The following is a 17,695-nucleotide window of genomic DNA, read 5'->3' as shown; positions in this document are numbered from 1 at the left end:
CACAAATATGGGAGCTATAGCTAAATCTGAACCGATTTCCAGCAAAATTCTTATTGTGCAAAATTTTTGGTAATATTGGTCAATAAATGGGCTTGCAGTGACCCTTGGTGTGAAAATCGGGCTATATATATATATGACAGCCAGCGACGTGGCCAGAATTTCATTTCGGCGAGGGGGGCACCCCACATTTTTTTCAAAATCGAAAATTACCAAAATTCTTCTGTAACTGTAAAATTGGAGGCCATCGTAGCGCAGAGGTTAGTATGTCCGCCTATGACGCTGAACGTCTGGGTTCGAATCCTGGCGAGACCATCAGAAAAAAATTTCAGCGATGGTTTTCCCCTCCTAATGCTGGCAACTTTTGTGAGGTACTAAGCCATGTAAAACTTCTCTCCAAACAGGTGTCGCACTGCGGCACGCCGTTTGGACTCGGTTACAAAAAGGAGGCCCTTTATCATTGAGCTTAAACTTGAATCGGAATGCACTCATTGATATGTTAGAAGTTTGTCCCTGTTCCTTAGAGGAATGTTCATGGACAAAATTTGCAATTTACTAAGGAATTGGTAAAGATACCTTAAATTTTTTTTTAAATTGTGGTCGCTATTGGTTGCAGGAACTGACCCATCGGCGGTGACATTTAGTTATAAAGCTAGCGCTGAATTTTGCATAGATTACCAACGCACTAGTCATATGTCGATCCTAATCTTTCAAAGCCTTAAAAGTGTGTTTGTTTTTGCGAACATCTTTTGGAATTGTATTAATGGCTTCGCACGCCAGACAACGGCAAAGGCTCTTGCTGCTGCTCTGTGTGCACAGGTTCGAATTCTAACCATCCGAATCTTCGATTATTGAGCTCATCTCGAAAGAGAAACAACCCAACAAGTAACAAGTAAAAGCGTGCTAAGTTCGGCCGGGCCGAATCTTATACACCCTCCACCATGGATCGCTTTTGTCGAGTTTTTTCCCGGCATCTCTTTTTAGGCAAAACAGGATATAAGAAAAGATTTGCTCTGCTATTAGAGCAATAACAAGATATGGTCCGGTTTGGACCACAATTAAATTATATGTTGGAGACCTGTGTACAATGTCAGCCAATTCGAATAAGAATTGCGCCCTTTGGAGGCGCGATTTATATGGGAGCTGTATCAGGCTATAGACCGATTCAGACCATAATAAACACATATGTTGATGGTCATGAGAGAATCCGTCGTACAAAATTTCAGGCAAATCGGATAATAATTGCGACCTCTAGAGACTCATGTACTCAAGATCCCAGATCGGTTTTATGGCAGATATATCAGGTTATGGGCCGATCTGAACCTTATTCGGGATAGTTGTTGAAAGTAAGAATAAAATACGTCATGCTAAATTTCAACCAAATCGGATAGGAATTGCGCCCTCTAGAAGCACAAGAAGTCAAGTCCCCAGATCGGTTTATAAGACAGCTATATCAAGTTATGAACCGATTTGAACCATACTTGGCACAGTTGTTGGATATCATAACAAAATACTTCGTGCAAAAATTTATTCAAATCAGATAAGAATTGCGCCCTCTAGGGGCTGAAGAAGTCAAGACCCAAGATCGGTTTATATGGCAGCTATATCAAAACATGGACCGATATGGCCCATTTACAATCCCAACCGACCTACACTAATAAGAAGTATTTGGGCAAAATTTCAAGCGGTTAGCTTTACTCTTTCGAAAGTTAGCGTGCTTTCAACAGACAGACGGACGGACGGATAGACAGTCGGACGGACGGACGGACAGACGGACAGACATAGCCAGATCGACATAAAATGTCACGACGATCCAGAATTTATGTACTTTATAGGGTCTCAGACGAATATTTCGAGTAGTTACAAACAGAATGACGAAATTAGTATACCCCCATCTTGCGGTGGAGGGTATAAATAAGTTCGGCCGGGTGGAAATTGGGATACCCACCACCTCGGGTATATATGTAAGGCCCCTTTCGTCAAAATTTGATGACAACTGGATAACTTATGCACTTATGCACTTATGCACTCAAATCTTAATAACAAAATGGATGAGTTTCGCGATACATTTATTAACTCCGACATCGACGCCATTTGTATATCTGAAACGTGGTTTCATCCTGAAATCGATAGCAGCATTTTTCATGTTACGGGATACAAACTGTTTAGAGCGGATCGTCATACTCATGGCGGCGGGGTAGCTATATATATCAAACATGGTTTAAGCTGCTCTCTCAAATGTATGTCAAACCGCTCTTCCCGCATTGAATACTTATTTCTGGAACTTTTATCTGATGACAAGAAAAGATTACTGCTGGGTTGCGTCTACAGACCAAATTCATCAATAGATTTTGAAGAATTAATAGAAACTATTGATATAATTTCCATCGAGTACGACAATATAATCGTAGCTGGTGATTTTAATAGCAACTTGCTTGTTGAGCGCTGTCTTGCCGACTCAATGCAAACCCTAGGGCTACTTCCTGTGAATGATTCCGCACCAACTCACTTCACAAGAAGTAACGCGAGTCTGCTAGATATGTTCTTTGTCAGCCATTTGTCCAAAATATCTCTCTACAATCAGCTAGATGCCCCCGCTTTCTCCAAGCATGATTTGCTTTTCGTCACATACCACTTCGAAATTAATCCCACTGTTTGTACATCGACATATCGCGACTTCAAAAACATTGACTGGCCACTTCTGCATCAAAGTTTAGATGAAGTACCTTGGGAAGAGATTTTCTATATGGAAGGTGTTGACGAACAAGTTTCCTTCCTAAATCATAACCTTTGCTCAATTTACGACACATGCGTTCCTGTCAAAGTCATTTATACTAACAGAAAACAACAGCCATGGTTTACTCCTGAAATCAAGCACTTGATCAGCGTTCGAAATTTGGCATATAAAAGATGGAAACGTTATAGACTGCCTACATTGTATGACACGTTTAAATCCGCTAGAAGAGATGTGCTCAAAAAGACTAACGAGTCCAAAAAGCAGTACTATAAAAGGAAATTCGAAAATGCAATTGATAGTAAGCGAAAATGGAAAGAAATAAGGAACATCGGAATTGGATCGAAATCCAATACCAACACTGATTGTCTTTCTATCTCTGACCTAGATGAGATAAATGAAAACTTTTTGAAAATAAATACTGTGGACCCTGGCACAAACACTTATTCTAATATTTCTACAGCACAGATTGAAGACACATTCTCGTTTAGATGTGTTAGTCCCGAAGAAGTCTTACAAAGTTTTGCAACCATAAAGTCTGACGCAATGGGATCTGATGGCATACATCCTAGATTTGCCAAATTGGTACTGCCGAAAATACTTCCATTTGTCACACACATTTATAACAACATTCTTACAAAGTCAACGTTCCCAACAGACTGGAAATTGGCAAAAACTATACCGATACCCAAACAGAATTCAGAGTTCCGTCCGATTGCTATCCTGCCGTTTTTCTCTAAAGCTTTGGAACGTATTATAAATACTCAAATAGATGCCTTCCTGAGTTTCAGAGGTCTTTTGAATGATAGACAATCTGGTTTTCGAACAAAAAGAAACTGCTCTACTGTATTAATTGACGTTGTGGAAGAATTGAGACAAAATATGGATAATAATATGGTATCATTTCTGGTTTTACTGGACCACAGTAAAGCCTTTGACACAGTGAACCATGATATTCTTATCTCGAAGCTTGACAGACTTTTCTTTTTCTCCAAACCGGCCTGTAAACTGATTTCATCATACATTACCGGACGCCGTCAATCCGTCAATGTCGGTGATACAACATCTGCGGCACTTGATGTACCTAGAGGTGTTCCGCAGGGCTCTATCCTTGGTCCCTTACTTTTTTCTGTATACATAAATGATCTACCTGATATTCCAATGCATTGTAATGTGCAAATGTACGCTGACGATGTTCAGCTTTTCTCCAGCGCTAAACCAAATTGCGTACAATCATGTATAAATAATATTAATTGCGATCTGAATGAAATCCAGAACTGGGCGAGTAAAAATAGTCTCTGTCTAAATCCGTCAAAAACTAAACTGATGAAAATTTTAAAACGATCAACCACCCAGATTCCTCCTGTAAGAGCTACTTTGAACAACTCGGTAATAGAAACTGTTGATACATCCTGCAACCTTGGTGTAATATTCAATTCCAAACTGACTTGGACTAATCATATAAACAAAGCTGTTGGTAAAGTTCAAGGAATGCTGCGAAGTTTGTGGTCTGTGCGGACTTCTACACCTTTTCAAGTACGTATGCTTTTAGCGAAATCTTACCTTATACCTACTCTACTTTATGGATGTGAAATTTTCGCAAATTGTGATTCGAGAGACTTCAACAAACTAAAAGTAAGCTATAATAACATTGCTCGCTACATATTTAATAAGAAAAGGAGAGACCGAATTTCTCAATTCGCCCACAAAATATTCGACATTAGTTTCGAAAACCTCCTCAAAGCGAAATGCGTTATTTTACTGCAAAAAATAATCTATCTTAAGCAGCCAAAATATCTTTATGATCATCTCCATTTTGCTCGATCTGGCAGAGGACTAAAAATCATTCTACCACGCTTCCGAACCTCAAACTCTGAAAAACAATTTTTAATCAACAGTATTCGTCTTTGGAACAATTTGCCATCCAACATCCAAACCATAAGTAATGCTACTCTTTTCAAGAAAACAATCTTCAAACACTATATTTAAAGTATAATTCCTAAAAAAATTCTCTAATGATAAATTTTATAATATAATTACTTTTTTATTTATATTTTTCTTAACACATATTCGATGTAATCCATTCCTTAAACCGGCATCGTCACTTATAAGATTTTTATCTTGTGATGTCTGGTATCAATAAACAAACAAACAAACAAAACAAACAAATTCGGCACGGACATTCAAAGGTCTTATAAATACAAGTCACTGTTCAATTTTGTAACACAAAATATTGGTCTTTTTGACAGCTATATTCAAATACAAACTGATCTAAACCACATAGGACACGGATGTCGAAAAGCCTAACATAAGTCACTGCATCAAATTTCAACGAAATCGGATAGTCAATGCCCTAAATTGGAAGATCGGTCCATATGGCAGCTATATCTATGTAGTCTGATCTGACTCATATTTGGGTTGGTTGTTGGGAGGCTTAAAACAACTCACTATTTAAAATATTAATGAAATCAGGTAATACATAAAGCTTTTATGAGCTTCAGACCCTTTATCGGTTTCAGATAATGTCCGATCTCTACCCTATTTGAGTCAGATGGCGGGTGGCCTAAAACTACTCACTGTTTTAAATTTCAGCGAAATCGGGTAATATATAAAGCTTTTATGGGCTTCAGACCCTTTATTGGAAGATCGGTCTATATGGCAAATATAGACCGATCTAATCCATATTTAGGTCAGATGTCGGGAGGCTTAAAAATGCGCACTGTTCCAAATTTCAGCAAAATCGAATTTCAATTTAAAAAAAAAATAAAGCTTTTATGGTCTTCTGACTTTTTATCGGAAGATCGGTCTATATGGCAGCTATATCTAAATATAATCCGATCTGTACCATCTGTACCATGCTTAAGATAACCCTCTGTTTAAAATGTCAGCGAAATCGGGTAATAAATAAAGCTTTTATGGGCTTCAGACCCCTTATCGGCAGATCGGCATATATGGCAGTTATATATAAATATAGTCCGATATGGACCATATTTGGGTCAGATGCCGGGAAGCTCAAAACTACTCACAATGTCAAATTTCAGCAAAATCGGATGAAAAATAAAGCAAGTAGGGGCATTAGACCCTTTATCGGAAAATCGGTCTATATAGCAGCTATATCCAAATATGGTCCGATTTGGCCCGTTCAAGAACTTAACCAGCGTGCATCAAAAAGACGTAACTGTGCCAAATTTCTGCTCAATATTTAAATTTTTGAAGGCTGTAAAGTGACTACAAAAGACGGACGGACAGACAGATAGACGGACAGACACATGGACATCGATAAATCGTTTTAGAATTTTACGATCACCTGAAATATATATACTTTGTAGGATCGAAAATTGATATTTCGATGTGTTTTAAATGGAATGACTAAATGAATATACCCCCTATCCTACAGTGGTGGGTATAAAAATGTTTAGAAAATTCTAATATTTGCAAAAAAATTGAGCCATTATTTTATATGAAGCTTATCAATGAAAATTATTTCATATGTTTTGAACTTTAATCAATCTATGATATTGAATCATATATCAATGATTGGATAACATTCCTTTGATTCATTGGCATGATTTCAATGTTATTTTTTATAATAAACAAATCTCAATGACGATAAAAAATGTATTGGCACCCAAACATTCAAACTTGTCTAAAGAGGAAGAGTTTATGTGTGAGTTTTCCAGAAATAACGAGGCCAACCAAATACAAGAGAAAAGAAATAAAACACCATAAACCAAAAATATCATAAAACTATTGGAATCAATGAAAACGTCCGTCCGTCCTCCCAACCATTTAGCGGTTAATCCCTCCGTCATTGTTTTGTATTCTTTTGTATTTTGCCTTCAAATCAACAAAAAAAAAGTGAAAAATGTTTACATAATTTTGCAGTGTAATTAACCAATTTATAGGAAACCAAAAACGTAAATTTTTAACAAATTATAGACCCACAGTTTACATATGAATTTCGAACGAATCGAAGAAGAAAATACAAACGATATTAGTAATTTCTTCTTGTTTTGAAGGGAAATAATTTACATTTCATTCTCTTGATACTCATAAAAAACGCATCCAAGGAACTGATTAGAGACTCCAAACACCTTCCACCTTTTAATAGTTCTTGGAATATATTGTCGACATAATGTCTGACTGACAACGGATGATGATGTGGTGATTTAATTCTAAAGGGTGTTTTTTTTGAGGTTAGGATTTTCATGCATTAGTATTTGACAGATCACGTGGGATTTCAGACATGGTGTCAAAGAGAAAGATGCTCAGTATGCTTTGACATTTCATCATGAATAGACTTACTAACGAGCAACGCTTGCAAATCATTGAATTTTATTACCAAAATCAGTGTTCGGTTCGAAATGTGTTCATTCACCGTAACGTTGCGTCCAACAGCATCTTCGAAAAAATACGGTCCAATGATTCCACCAGCGTACAAACCACACCAAACAGTGCATTTTTCGGGATGCATGGGCAGTTCTTGAACGGCTTCTGGTTGCTCTTCACTCCAAATGCGGCAATTTTGCTTATTTACGTAGCCATTCAACCAGAAATGAGCCTCATCGCTGAACAAAATTTGTCAAAATTTGAACACATTTCGAACCGAACACTGATTTTGGTAATAAAATTCAATGATTTGCAAGCGTTGCTCGTTAGTAAGTCTATTCATGATGAAATGTCAAAGCATACTGAGCATCTTTCTCTTTGACACCATGTCTGAAATCCCACGTGATCTGTCAAATACTAATGCATGAAAATCCTAACCTCAAAAAAATCACCCTTTACAAGCAACTCAAAGTATTCCTAAGCCATGGGCATTTTCAAATCATTCATAAAAATTCGTATTCGAATTCAAAAGAAAAACTCAGACAATCTTTAAATATTGAGATGTGTGAAATCGGCAAAGCAAATGCAGATGTTTACCTTCTAAATAGTTGGCTGCTAGAGTACAACCAGCCAATTATCTTCATTTCCCACCAGACATTTTTCCATACAAACAATAATTCTTGTAAATCCACGTTCAATGAACGACGAAACGACCGAATAAGTGGAAATCAATAAAAGTCATCCATCCAGCCATCCATCCATGCTCGAATATCTAAACAAGTCAAGTGATCGATTGCGAGCCAGCAACAAGTATGCGTTGATTGTCCATGATCATGGGCATTTTCACTCACCTTAGGAACACGAAAGACCAAAACTATAGTTATCTCAACGACTGACTGCTGTAAAGCATTTCCTTGAGTAGACAGACTGGCACACTTATGGCGCAGCCGTTAAAAATTTATGATTCATGAAATGCTGTGGCCGCCAGCAACCAGAACCATATTAGAGGTGGTTATTTGGTATGATTCCCAGAAATTGAATATTTACAAATTCATTGGACTTCAAACGGTATGCAAATGTAGCAGCAAAAATCAAAAATTAAATATTAACTATTTACGAAACAAGTAAAAAGGCGTTAAGTTCGGCCGGGCCGAACATAAAACACCTTTCATCATAATCCGGTGAAAAATTCATAATTTACACCAACATAGCATTTGGACCAATTTCGGCACGAACATTGAGTGGTTCAATAAGTACAAGTCACTGTTCAATTTTGTAGAACCAAAATATTGGTTATTATTTTTGGTAATTATTTCCTAATATAGACCGATCAGGATGGATTTGTGCAAAATTTCAAGCACCTAAGAAAATTTTGCACTTTGCCAATTTAAGCTCTATTGGTAAATATTTTTAATACCATTTGGTATCAATTTAATACCAGAGGAAGAAGACTTTCAAGAATTGGTGTAAAAACGTTTTCAAATACTCGACAGCGGTGAATGCAAATACTATTTAGAAACTCTAAGGACGTTAACTATATCAAAAACATGGTAAAGTGTCCTGAGTGGAAAACGATGCTGTGTTGGTGTATACCAGGAGTGCACAAAATTAAAACTTTCTTTACGCTGATGCTCACTTTAAGTCTCATAGTATGAGTATTCTGTGCACCTCTGGTTTATAAATATGACAACCACTTCTGGGAATAAATGGATATGGAATCAATTGCTGAATACAAAGAATTGAGGTTGGTCATGGAGTTACTTAATTTGCTGAAACTTCGCACAGATTCTTTTTTGGTACATAAGCAGTTCAAAGGTGGGCTATATCGGACTATATCTTGATATAGCCCCCATATAAACCGATCCGCCGATTTAGGATCTTAGGCCCATAAAAGCCAGATTTATTAGCCGATTTTGCTGAAATTTGGGACAGTGAGTTGTGTTAGGACCTTCGACATCTGTCATCAATTTAGCCCAGATCGGCCCAGAATAAGATATAGCTGCCATATTGACCGATCTCTCGATATAAGGTTTCTGGCCAATAAAAGGCGCATTTATTGTCCGATTCTGCCAAAATTTGTGACAGTGAGTTGTTTTAGGCTCTTCGACATTTTTCTGCAACTTGGCCCAAATCGGTCCAGATGTGGATAGAGCTGTCATATAGCCCGACCTCTCGATTTAAGGTTTTGGACCCATAAAAGGCGCATTTATTTTCCGATTTTGCTGAAATTTGGGAGAGTGAGTTAAGTTAAGCCCCTCGACGTACTTCTGCAATATGGCATAGATCGGTCCAAATTTGGATATAGCTGCTATATAGACCGATCTCTCGATTTAAGGTCTTGGGCCCATAAATGGCGCATTTATTGCCCGATTTCGCCGAAATTTGGGACAGTGAGTTGTGTTAGGCTTTTTCACATCTTTCTGTAATTTGGCCCAGATCGGTTCAAATTTAAATCCAGCTGCCATATAGGCCGAACTCTCGATTTAAGGTCTTGGGCCCATAAATGGCGCATTTATTGTCCGATTTCGCCGAAATTTGGGACAGTGAGTTGTGTTAGGCTCTTCGACATTTTTCTGCAACATGGCTCAAATCGGTCCAGATTTGGATATAGCTGCCATATAGACCGATATCTCGATTTAAAGTTTTGGCCTCATAAAAGACGCACTTATGTCAGGCTTTTCGACATCCGTGTCGTGTATGCTTCAGATCGGTTTATTTTTAGATAAAGCTACTAAAAAGACCAACATTTTGTTATACATAATTGAAACATATTTCGATAAAGCTGCTATAGGGGCATAATGTATGCATTTTTTACCGGATTTTGACGAAAGGTGGTTTAGATATATACCCGAGGTGGTGGGTATCCAAAGTTCGGCCAGGCCGAACTTAACGCCTTTTTACTTGTTTGTTATTATTTAGTTTTAACTATTAACATAAATAATCGAAATAAAATTAGATTAAAAATATTTTCAAAGATTATTTTATTTTAGTCCATTATGGGGTGGAATATTTAATAACGGTTTGGTACTTAAACCAGTAACAGATTGGTATTAAAACTAACACCAGTTCGGTAATAAGGCTAGTACCAATCGGTACTAATTCTTTTACATTTCATCCATACCCTGCGGTATTACTTTATTACCATACGATGGTGCTTTACTGTCAATACCGTATGGTAATGAACTGAGCACGTTTGGTATCAACGTTTCTCTGGGTGTAGCATTTTTCCTTTAGCTTCTTTTAACAGACAGACAGATGGACCGACGGGCGGGCATGGCCACATCGACTTGAAATTTCAAGAAAATCAAGAATATATGTACTTGTTGAGTCTCAGATCAATATTTCGATGTATTACCAACGGAATGACGAAATTAGTATACCCTCATCCTATGGAGGAGAGTATAAATTTCCCATTATGTTTTTATTCCCAGCCCACGTGTACACAACATTATCCGGAACGTTTTTACATATAGCTAAATCAATGCCTCTGTTTATTTGAGGAAATTTAAACTAAATTACCAACTAATCACAAAAAGTCAAAATATTTTTCCCCACTCCAAATTAACCCAATGAATACCAAATTTATTGACTTATGGAGTCCCCCTTTTTTGTTGCATTTAAAGTTAGGGGGAAAATAAGTAATTTAATCCTTTTTTTCTTTTTGTATAACTAACCTTGCTCTGTTGCTGGCATTTGGGTTGAAATCATTCACTATACAGTTGGCGCAAGGCAGTGGGCGCAGCATTTGTAGCTGCTGTGTCCGTCTGCTGCTTAAAAATCCATCGTATAAACAAAATATTTACTTTTTCTTGTAGTTTTTGAATGTTTCCCCGTTTCTGAGATGCATTTGAGCAACTATCAAATAGGCAAATAGACTTGCTTCCCAAGAATTGTAATCGGATTCGACTGAAACGCATAAAAATCTTCATTAGTCTTTAGTGTTGATGTTTCATCCCTTTGTTGGCTGATGTTGTGTTAAAAGGGGGAAGTTTCGTTTTATAAAGAAGTGTCGAACCAGTGGAAATGTGAGCAATCTATTGCTTGCTTGACAACCAAGGAGGAGGCGCCTAGTCTTGATGAAGTGGAAGGAGTGCATGGCATTAGAAGAACATCTTTGGCGCCATTATTAACTGTTGTCTTTAAGGCTTCAGTTTCATTTGAAGTTTGAAGAGCTTATAATTGGTGAAGTAAATATGAACCTTTTCTTTACTTCAATTGGCCATTATAGCAAATTTATTCCTCTAACCGAACGGTGAATAGATTTCCATGCGCCTCGATTTTCTGCGCTTCTTTTCCAATCTCTGATACCCACACTAAAAGAAGGTTAACCGAAAATTTAAGATTTTTTTCGTTATTGGTAGGGTTTTTGCAATGAAAACAAGACGCAACTTCACAAAGTCGAAAATTTAATCACCTATCATTTAAAATAATGAAGGAAAATATTTTTAACCAAAGGGAATGTTTCCTTAGAAACATCTTTAGCATAAGGACAAAAATTTTTCCAGTGCAGATTGACATGTCTCTCCCCACTTGGTTACACCATCGGAGTTTTGGTTTTTTCGAAACATATCCAAGGTGTTTCATAAGATTTTCTTTAACATGTTGACGATTTTATAAAGAAAAACTGGAAAAACCAATAAAAACAAGTAAAAGCGTGCTATGCTCGGCCGCGCCGAATCTTGGGAACCCACCAACATGAAGTATGCTAAAAATTTATACAAACATAATTTAGTTGAAGGGTATAATTTTATTCTAGATACAAAACTTCTGTCAAACTAGAAAACATTAAAACTTCTTGGAACCCAACAACGATGATCGAGAGACCGGTTTACATGGAAGCTATGGACTGATTTTGGCCATACTTGGCTCAGTTGTTGGATGTCGTCTCAGAACACCACATGCTAAATTTCAGCCAAATCGGAAAATACTGCGGCTAGTAAGAGCTCAAGATGTAAAACCGGGAAATCGGTTTATATGGGAGCTATATCAGGTTATCGACCAATTTGAACCGTACTTCACACAGTTATTGTAAGTCCTAAGAAACACTATGTGCAAAATTTTAGCCAAATCGGACGAAATTTGTGGCTTTCAGGGGCTAAAGAAGTCAAATCGGGAGATCGGCTTATATGGGAGCTATATCAGGTTATCGACCAATTGAACCGTACTTCACAAAGTCGTTGTAAGTCATAAGAGAACACTATGTGCAAAATTTTAGCCAAATCGGACGAAATTTGTGACTTCCAGGGGACCAAAAAGTCAAATCGGGAGATCGATTGATAGGGTAGCTATTTCAGGCTATAGACCGATTTAAACCGTATTTGACACAGTTGTTGGAAGTCATAAGAGAACACTACATGCAAAATTTCAGCCAAATCGGACGAAATTAGTGGCTTCCAGTGGCTCAAGAAGTCAAATCGGGATATCGGTTTATATGGGAGCTACATCAGGTTATAAACCGATTTGGACCGTACTTGGCACAAGTCCTAACGGAACATTACATGCAAAATTTCGTCCAAATCGGACAAATACTGCGTCTTCCAGGGGCTCAAGAAATCAAATCGGGAGATCGGTTTATATATTTTTTTTTCTGTCAGCCAACACGCAGGGGATGTGAGCTATGAATGCAGTGCATTGCGTTGGCGAGAGGAAATTAGGAATTGGAGGGGGGGAAAGGATGTAGTGCTTATTGATATTTGTCTTAAATCTTTGGATATCAAAGTGGGTGGGAAAAACATTAGCCGGAAGTCGATGCCACATACGAACGACTTGGGCGAAATAAGAATTCTCTCTATAATGCATTGTGCGATCCGCTGGCTAATCAATTACAAACGGGTGTGAGTTCCTGGAATGTCTAGTATCCCTGACATACATCCTTACATCAAGAATAGGAAGACGAATATCAGACGAACACACACCGATAGAACAGCGCCAAGCAACCCACATTGCGACGATAATGAAGGGAGGCAATCGAGTTTGATACCCCACTGTACTCAATCAACGCCATCGCTCTCCTCTGTACACGGTCCAGTAACTCCTGGGATGATTTTGAAGCTCCAGCCCATACATGTGAGTTGTACTCCATTTTCGGTCTTATGAAAGTGGTGTAGATGTTAAGAAGATCAGATGGAGTGAAGTAATTCTTACACCGTTTAAGGAAGCCTAAACACTTGAATGCTTCTTTCGACACTTTAAATACATGTTTAGCCCAACGGACATCACTTTGTATTTTCATGCCCAGAACATCAAGACCTTCCGATTGCTCAACACCTACACCATTGATAGACAAAGATGATCGTAATGGGTCAGCGAATCGTTTGTGTGACACTGAGTCTTCCGTGCATTAAAATCTACTCGATCCATTCGACCCCAATCAGAAATGGACAGCAAATCCTGGCAGAGTGTATCGTCCATAACCCGCCTCTTGTCCTCAATCTCTCGAAGACTCGGCCTATTGTCGAATGAGTACGAATGACAGAGATTACTGTCATCCGCAAATGAGTAGATCAGATTCGATGTCTGACCGTTAAACGTTGATGAAAATAAGAAAGAGAGAAGGAGAAAGAACAGAGCCCAGGGGTATACCTGCGGTCAATTTATGCTCTTTGGATGAGAACCCATCTATAACGACTCCAATAGTGCGATCTCGGAGAAAGCTCGAAATAAATCGAACGAAGCCATTACCGACACCAAATGCGACAATATTTGATAGTAGTGCGCCGTACCAGACTCTATCAAATGCCTTGGAGATATCCAGACCCACCACCTTACTCTCCCCAAACTGGTTGATTGAGCGACTCCAACGTTCCGACAGAAGTACCATGAGGCCGACACCAAATGCGACAAGATTTGATAGTAGTGCACCGTGCCAGACTCTATCAAATCCCTTTGAGATATCCAGAGTCACAACGTTACATTCACCAAACTGGTGGATTGAGCTACTCCAATGTTCCGACAGAAGTGCCATGAGGTCGCCCGTAGAACGATTTCTGCGGAACCCATACTGGTCGCTAAGAAGGCCATTAAACTCTAAATACCTCACAAGATGGTGATTAACCATGCCCTCCATGATCTTGGAGAGAGCGCAGGGTTGTGTGCCTCACCCTTCTTGGGTGGGTAGGCAAGGTTGAAAGGTTGCGTAATGGACGAGCGAGAGTCGAAAAACACTTGCGTAAGGCAAGTGTTGATATGCTATCCGGGCCCGGGGATTTATTTACGTCTAGATTCTCAAGAACCCTTTTAACTCCACGAGTTCGTAAAAATATTTGGGGTGTGACGCCAGATACATTTTCGATTGAGGGCAATGGTTGATTGCTATCCGGCAGGGAAGAGTTCCCTGCAAATATATCAGCCAACAAGTTAGCCTTATCAACCGGGTCAGTGAACGTTTGATCATTCTTAGAAAATAAAATGGGAGCAATATTTACATCTGAACCGATATGGCCCATTTGCAATCCCCAACAACCAACATCAATAAAGAGAATCTGTGCAAAATTTCCAGCGGCTAGCTTTTACGGTTTCGACCGCTATCGTGATATCGGGTTATCAACCGGGTCAGTGAACGTCTGATCATCCATAGAAAAAAATACGGGAGCTATATTCACTTCTGAACCGATATGGCCCATTTGCATTCCCCAACAACCAACATCAATAAGGAGAATCTGTGCAAAATTTCAAGCGGCTAGCTTTACGGGTTCGACCGCTATCGTGATATCGACAGACGGACGGACGGACATGGCTAGATCGACTCAGAACGAAGATGTAAAACCGGGAAACCGGTTTATATGGGAGCTATATCAGGTTATCGACCAATTTGAACCATACTTCACACAGTTGTTGTAAGTCATAAGAGAACACTATGTGCAAAATTTTTGCCAAATCGGACGAAATTTGTGGCTTCCAGGGACGCAAGAAGTCAAATCGGGAGATCGGTTTATATGGGAGCTATATCAGGTTACAGACCGCCCTTTGACCGTATTTGACACTACTTGCAAAATTTCAGCCAAATCGAAAAAAATTGCGGCTTATAAAAGTCAAATCGGGATATCGGTTTATATGGGAGCTATTTCAGGTTATAGACCGATTTGGACCCTGCTTGGCACAGTTATTGGAAGTCATGACAGAACACTACTTATGGAATTTCAGGCAAATCAGACAGAAATTGCGGCAACCTTGGGCTCAAGAAGTCAAATCGGGATATCGGTTTATATGGGAGCTATACCAGGTTATAGACCGATTTGGACCCTGCTTGGCACAGTTGTTGAAAGTCTTCACAGAACACTACTTGCGAAATTTCATCAAAATTGGACAAAAATTGCGGCATCCAGGGGCTCAAGAAGACAAATCGGGAGATCGGTTTATATGGGAGCTATACCAGGTTATAGACCGATTTGGACCGTACTTGACAGTTGTTGGATATTATAGTAGAATACAAATTGCAAAATTTCAGTCAAAACAAACAACAATTGTAGCTTACAGGGGCTCAAGAAGTTAAATCGGGAGATCGGTTTATATGGGAGCTATATTAGGTTATAGACCGATTTGGACCCTGCTTGGCACAGTTGCTGGAAGTCGCAAAAGAACACAGCGTGAAAAATTTCAGCCAAAGCTAAAAAAGTCAAATCGGGAGATCGGATTATGTGGGAGCTATATCTAAATCCGAACCGATATGGCCCATTGCAATCCCTAACGACTTGCGTCAATATTAAGTACCTGTGCAAAATTTCAAGCGGCTAGCTTTACGCGTGCGACCGCTATCGTGATTTCGACAGACGGACGGACATGGCTAGATCGACACAGAACTTCGAGCCGATCAAGTATATATATATACTTTATGGGATCTTAGACGAATGTTACAAACGGAATGACTAGATTAGTATACCCCCATTCTATGGTGGTGGGTATAGAAATATACGTTTTATTTAATTTGTTCAAGTACGTATCCAAATCCAAGTATGCTTCTTCAAATTTCAAATGTCCTCAAAATATTTAAAAAATTTTCTTATAATTTTTTGGCATATAATATTTTTCGTGGATAGTTAAAAAAAAATTAATCAATTTTTAATCATTTAAAAAATAAATCCTTTGGTCAAAAATTATATATATGTGATGAAAATCTCTCATTACAAAAATGGCAGAGCATCCTCCCGTTTTACTTTCAGTGCTAATTAATTATTCCAACAACATTTCAAAGTAATTCAAACAATGGCAAATGGAAAATGCCACTTGAAACTCAAATAAAAGAAAGTTTTTACCACTTTTTAGGAAAAACAGCAATAATGCCCTCCCTTGACTTTGTCAAGCAAATACAAGGCCACATAAAGATGAAACACCACCATCATCAAAACGCACACACGGCATTGAAATATTCAGGGAGGCTGTATTGGGAGGAGTGGTTTGTTGGGTGGTGTTTACCCAAAGGATCAAAGCAAATGTTATTCTATGCTCACGTTAATTGCCCATAGTGGTGAACTTTTAAAGCTCTTGTAAATCCTCCCGTCAACAGCGGCATGATGTGCGTTGGTTGGATGCGGTTAATGTTAGCCCTGAGTTGAGGCTAAATGTAAAGTAAAACATCCACCAATTTAGTCAGACGCCATCAGTCCCGAAAGTAGCAATTCTCAACGTCTCTGTGCCCTCGGTATCGTTGTGTGTAAATTTGCCTGATGGCAAAACCCCGACCCATCCAATAAATTGGTTAAAACGACGACACTCCGCATCTAGTGGAGTGCGATGGCCCAAGTATTCATTGAATGGGAAAATGGTGCACGTACTACGAATTGGAAAACAACCCCAAGGTAAATACAGACTTCGTCTTTGGCAAACACTCCAACACACAAAATGCCACAATCCACAAAGAGCGTGTGGCACTTCACTTTTAAATTCACTTTTAAATAAATTTTCCCTTAGAGTGTTGTAGATGTAGGTGGTGCGCCTTCGTTCACATTGACAAAGTTAATTATAAATTAAATATTGATTCTTCTGCTTTTGGCTGGTTTTCCGCCCATCGCAGTGGTCTGAACTTAGGGTGGCCTTTTTTATAGAGTTCAAGATACGAAAAATTTATTTTCCCATTTATTCAATGCTTATTGTTTGTGTGTCTGTAAATGTCATGTCATTGGGGGATTCTCCAATATTAGGCGGACATATTTGAAAATGCTTAGAATTAAAGATTTAATGATTTGACAACATATGTTATCTGGATGAAAAAGATTAAGGCTAATGTCATGTATTTCCTACAATAGTGTCAGAGAACAGACACTTAAATTTAAATCCTAACTCGCCAAAGAGATAAAATATACAAGTCACAGTTTCAATCTCCAGCTAATAATTCCACTTTTTGAAATTTAGACCCTAAAACGGAAGATCGGTCTATGTAGCAGCTATGTCTCAATACGGTCCGATCTGCAGCGGAATTGACTAGGATGTCAAGGTATTTAATCCAACTCTACTTTTTTTAATGGCCACTACAGAATATTTATTCCCCCAGCCGAACGTATAATAGTTGTCCAAGCTCTTCGATTTTCTACTTATCTTCTCCAATCTTAGACACCCAGTTTCAAGATGTCGCTCTCCACTTGGTCACTCCATCGGAGTTTTGCTCTTTCCCCCTCCCTTTTATGGTCGCCTTCAAAAAAC

The 17,695-nt window shown here is 38.6% G+C and overlaps 1 protein-coding gene across 1 annotated transcript; it reads left to right on the top strand.

Moving 5' to 3' along the window:
* The first annotated feature begins 2,044 nt into the window (after positions 1-2,044).
* LOC131997707 (uncharacterized) lies at positions 2,045-16,628 on the top strand. The gene is made up of 3 exons (XM_059369050.1): positions 2,045-4,232; positions 16,322-16,506; positions 16,563-16,628. Exons 1-3 carry the CDS (start codon positions 2,045-2,047, stop codon positions 16,626-16,628), a joined length of 2,439 nt encoding a protein of 812 aa, XP_059225033.1.
* The last annotated feature ends 1,067 nt before the right edge of the window (positions 16,629-17,695 follow it).

The sequence above is a fragment of the Stomoxys calcitrans genome, chromosome 1, assembly GCF_963082655.1.
Source record: "Stomoxys calcitrans chromosome 1, idStoCalc2.1, whole genome shotgun sequence".
NCBI lineage: Eukaryota > Metazoa > Arthropoda > Insecta > Diptera > Muscidae > Stomoxys > Stomoxys calcitrans.
The sequence above is the reverse complement of the archived record's forward strand: the minus strand, read 5'-3'. Positions and strand labels throughout refer to the sequence as shown.

Bases quoted from the DNA above. Each gene is read 5' to 3' on its own strand.
- LOC131997707 (XM_059369050.1), top strand. From the start codon at position 2,045: ATGGATGAGTTTCGCGATACATTTATTAACTCCGACATCGACGCCATT. The intron at 4,233-16,321 runs GTTTGTGGTCTG...ACCACTTTTTAG, and splicing joins AGTTCAAGGAATGCTGCGAA to GAAAAACAGCAATAATGCCC. The intron at 16,507-16,562 runs GTTAATTGCCCA...TCCCGTCAACAG, and splicing joins AAATGTTATTCTATGCTCAC to CGGCATGATGTGCGTTGGTT.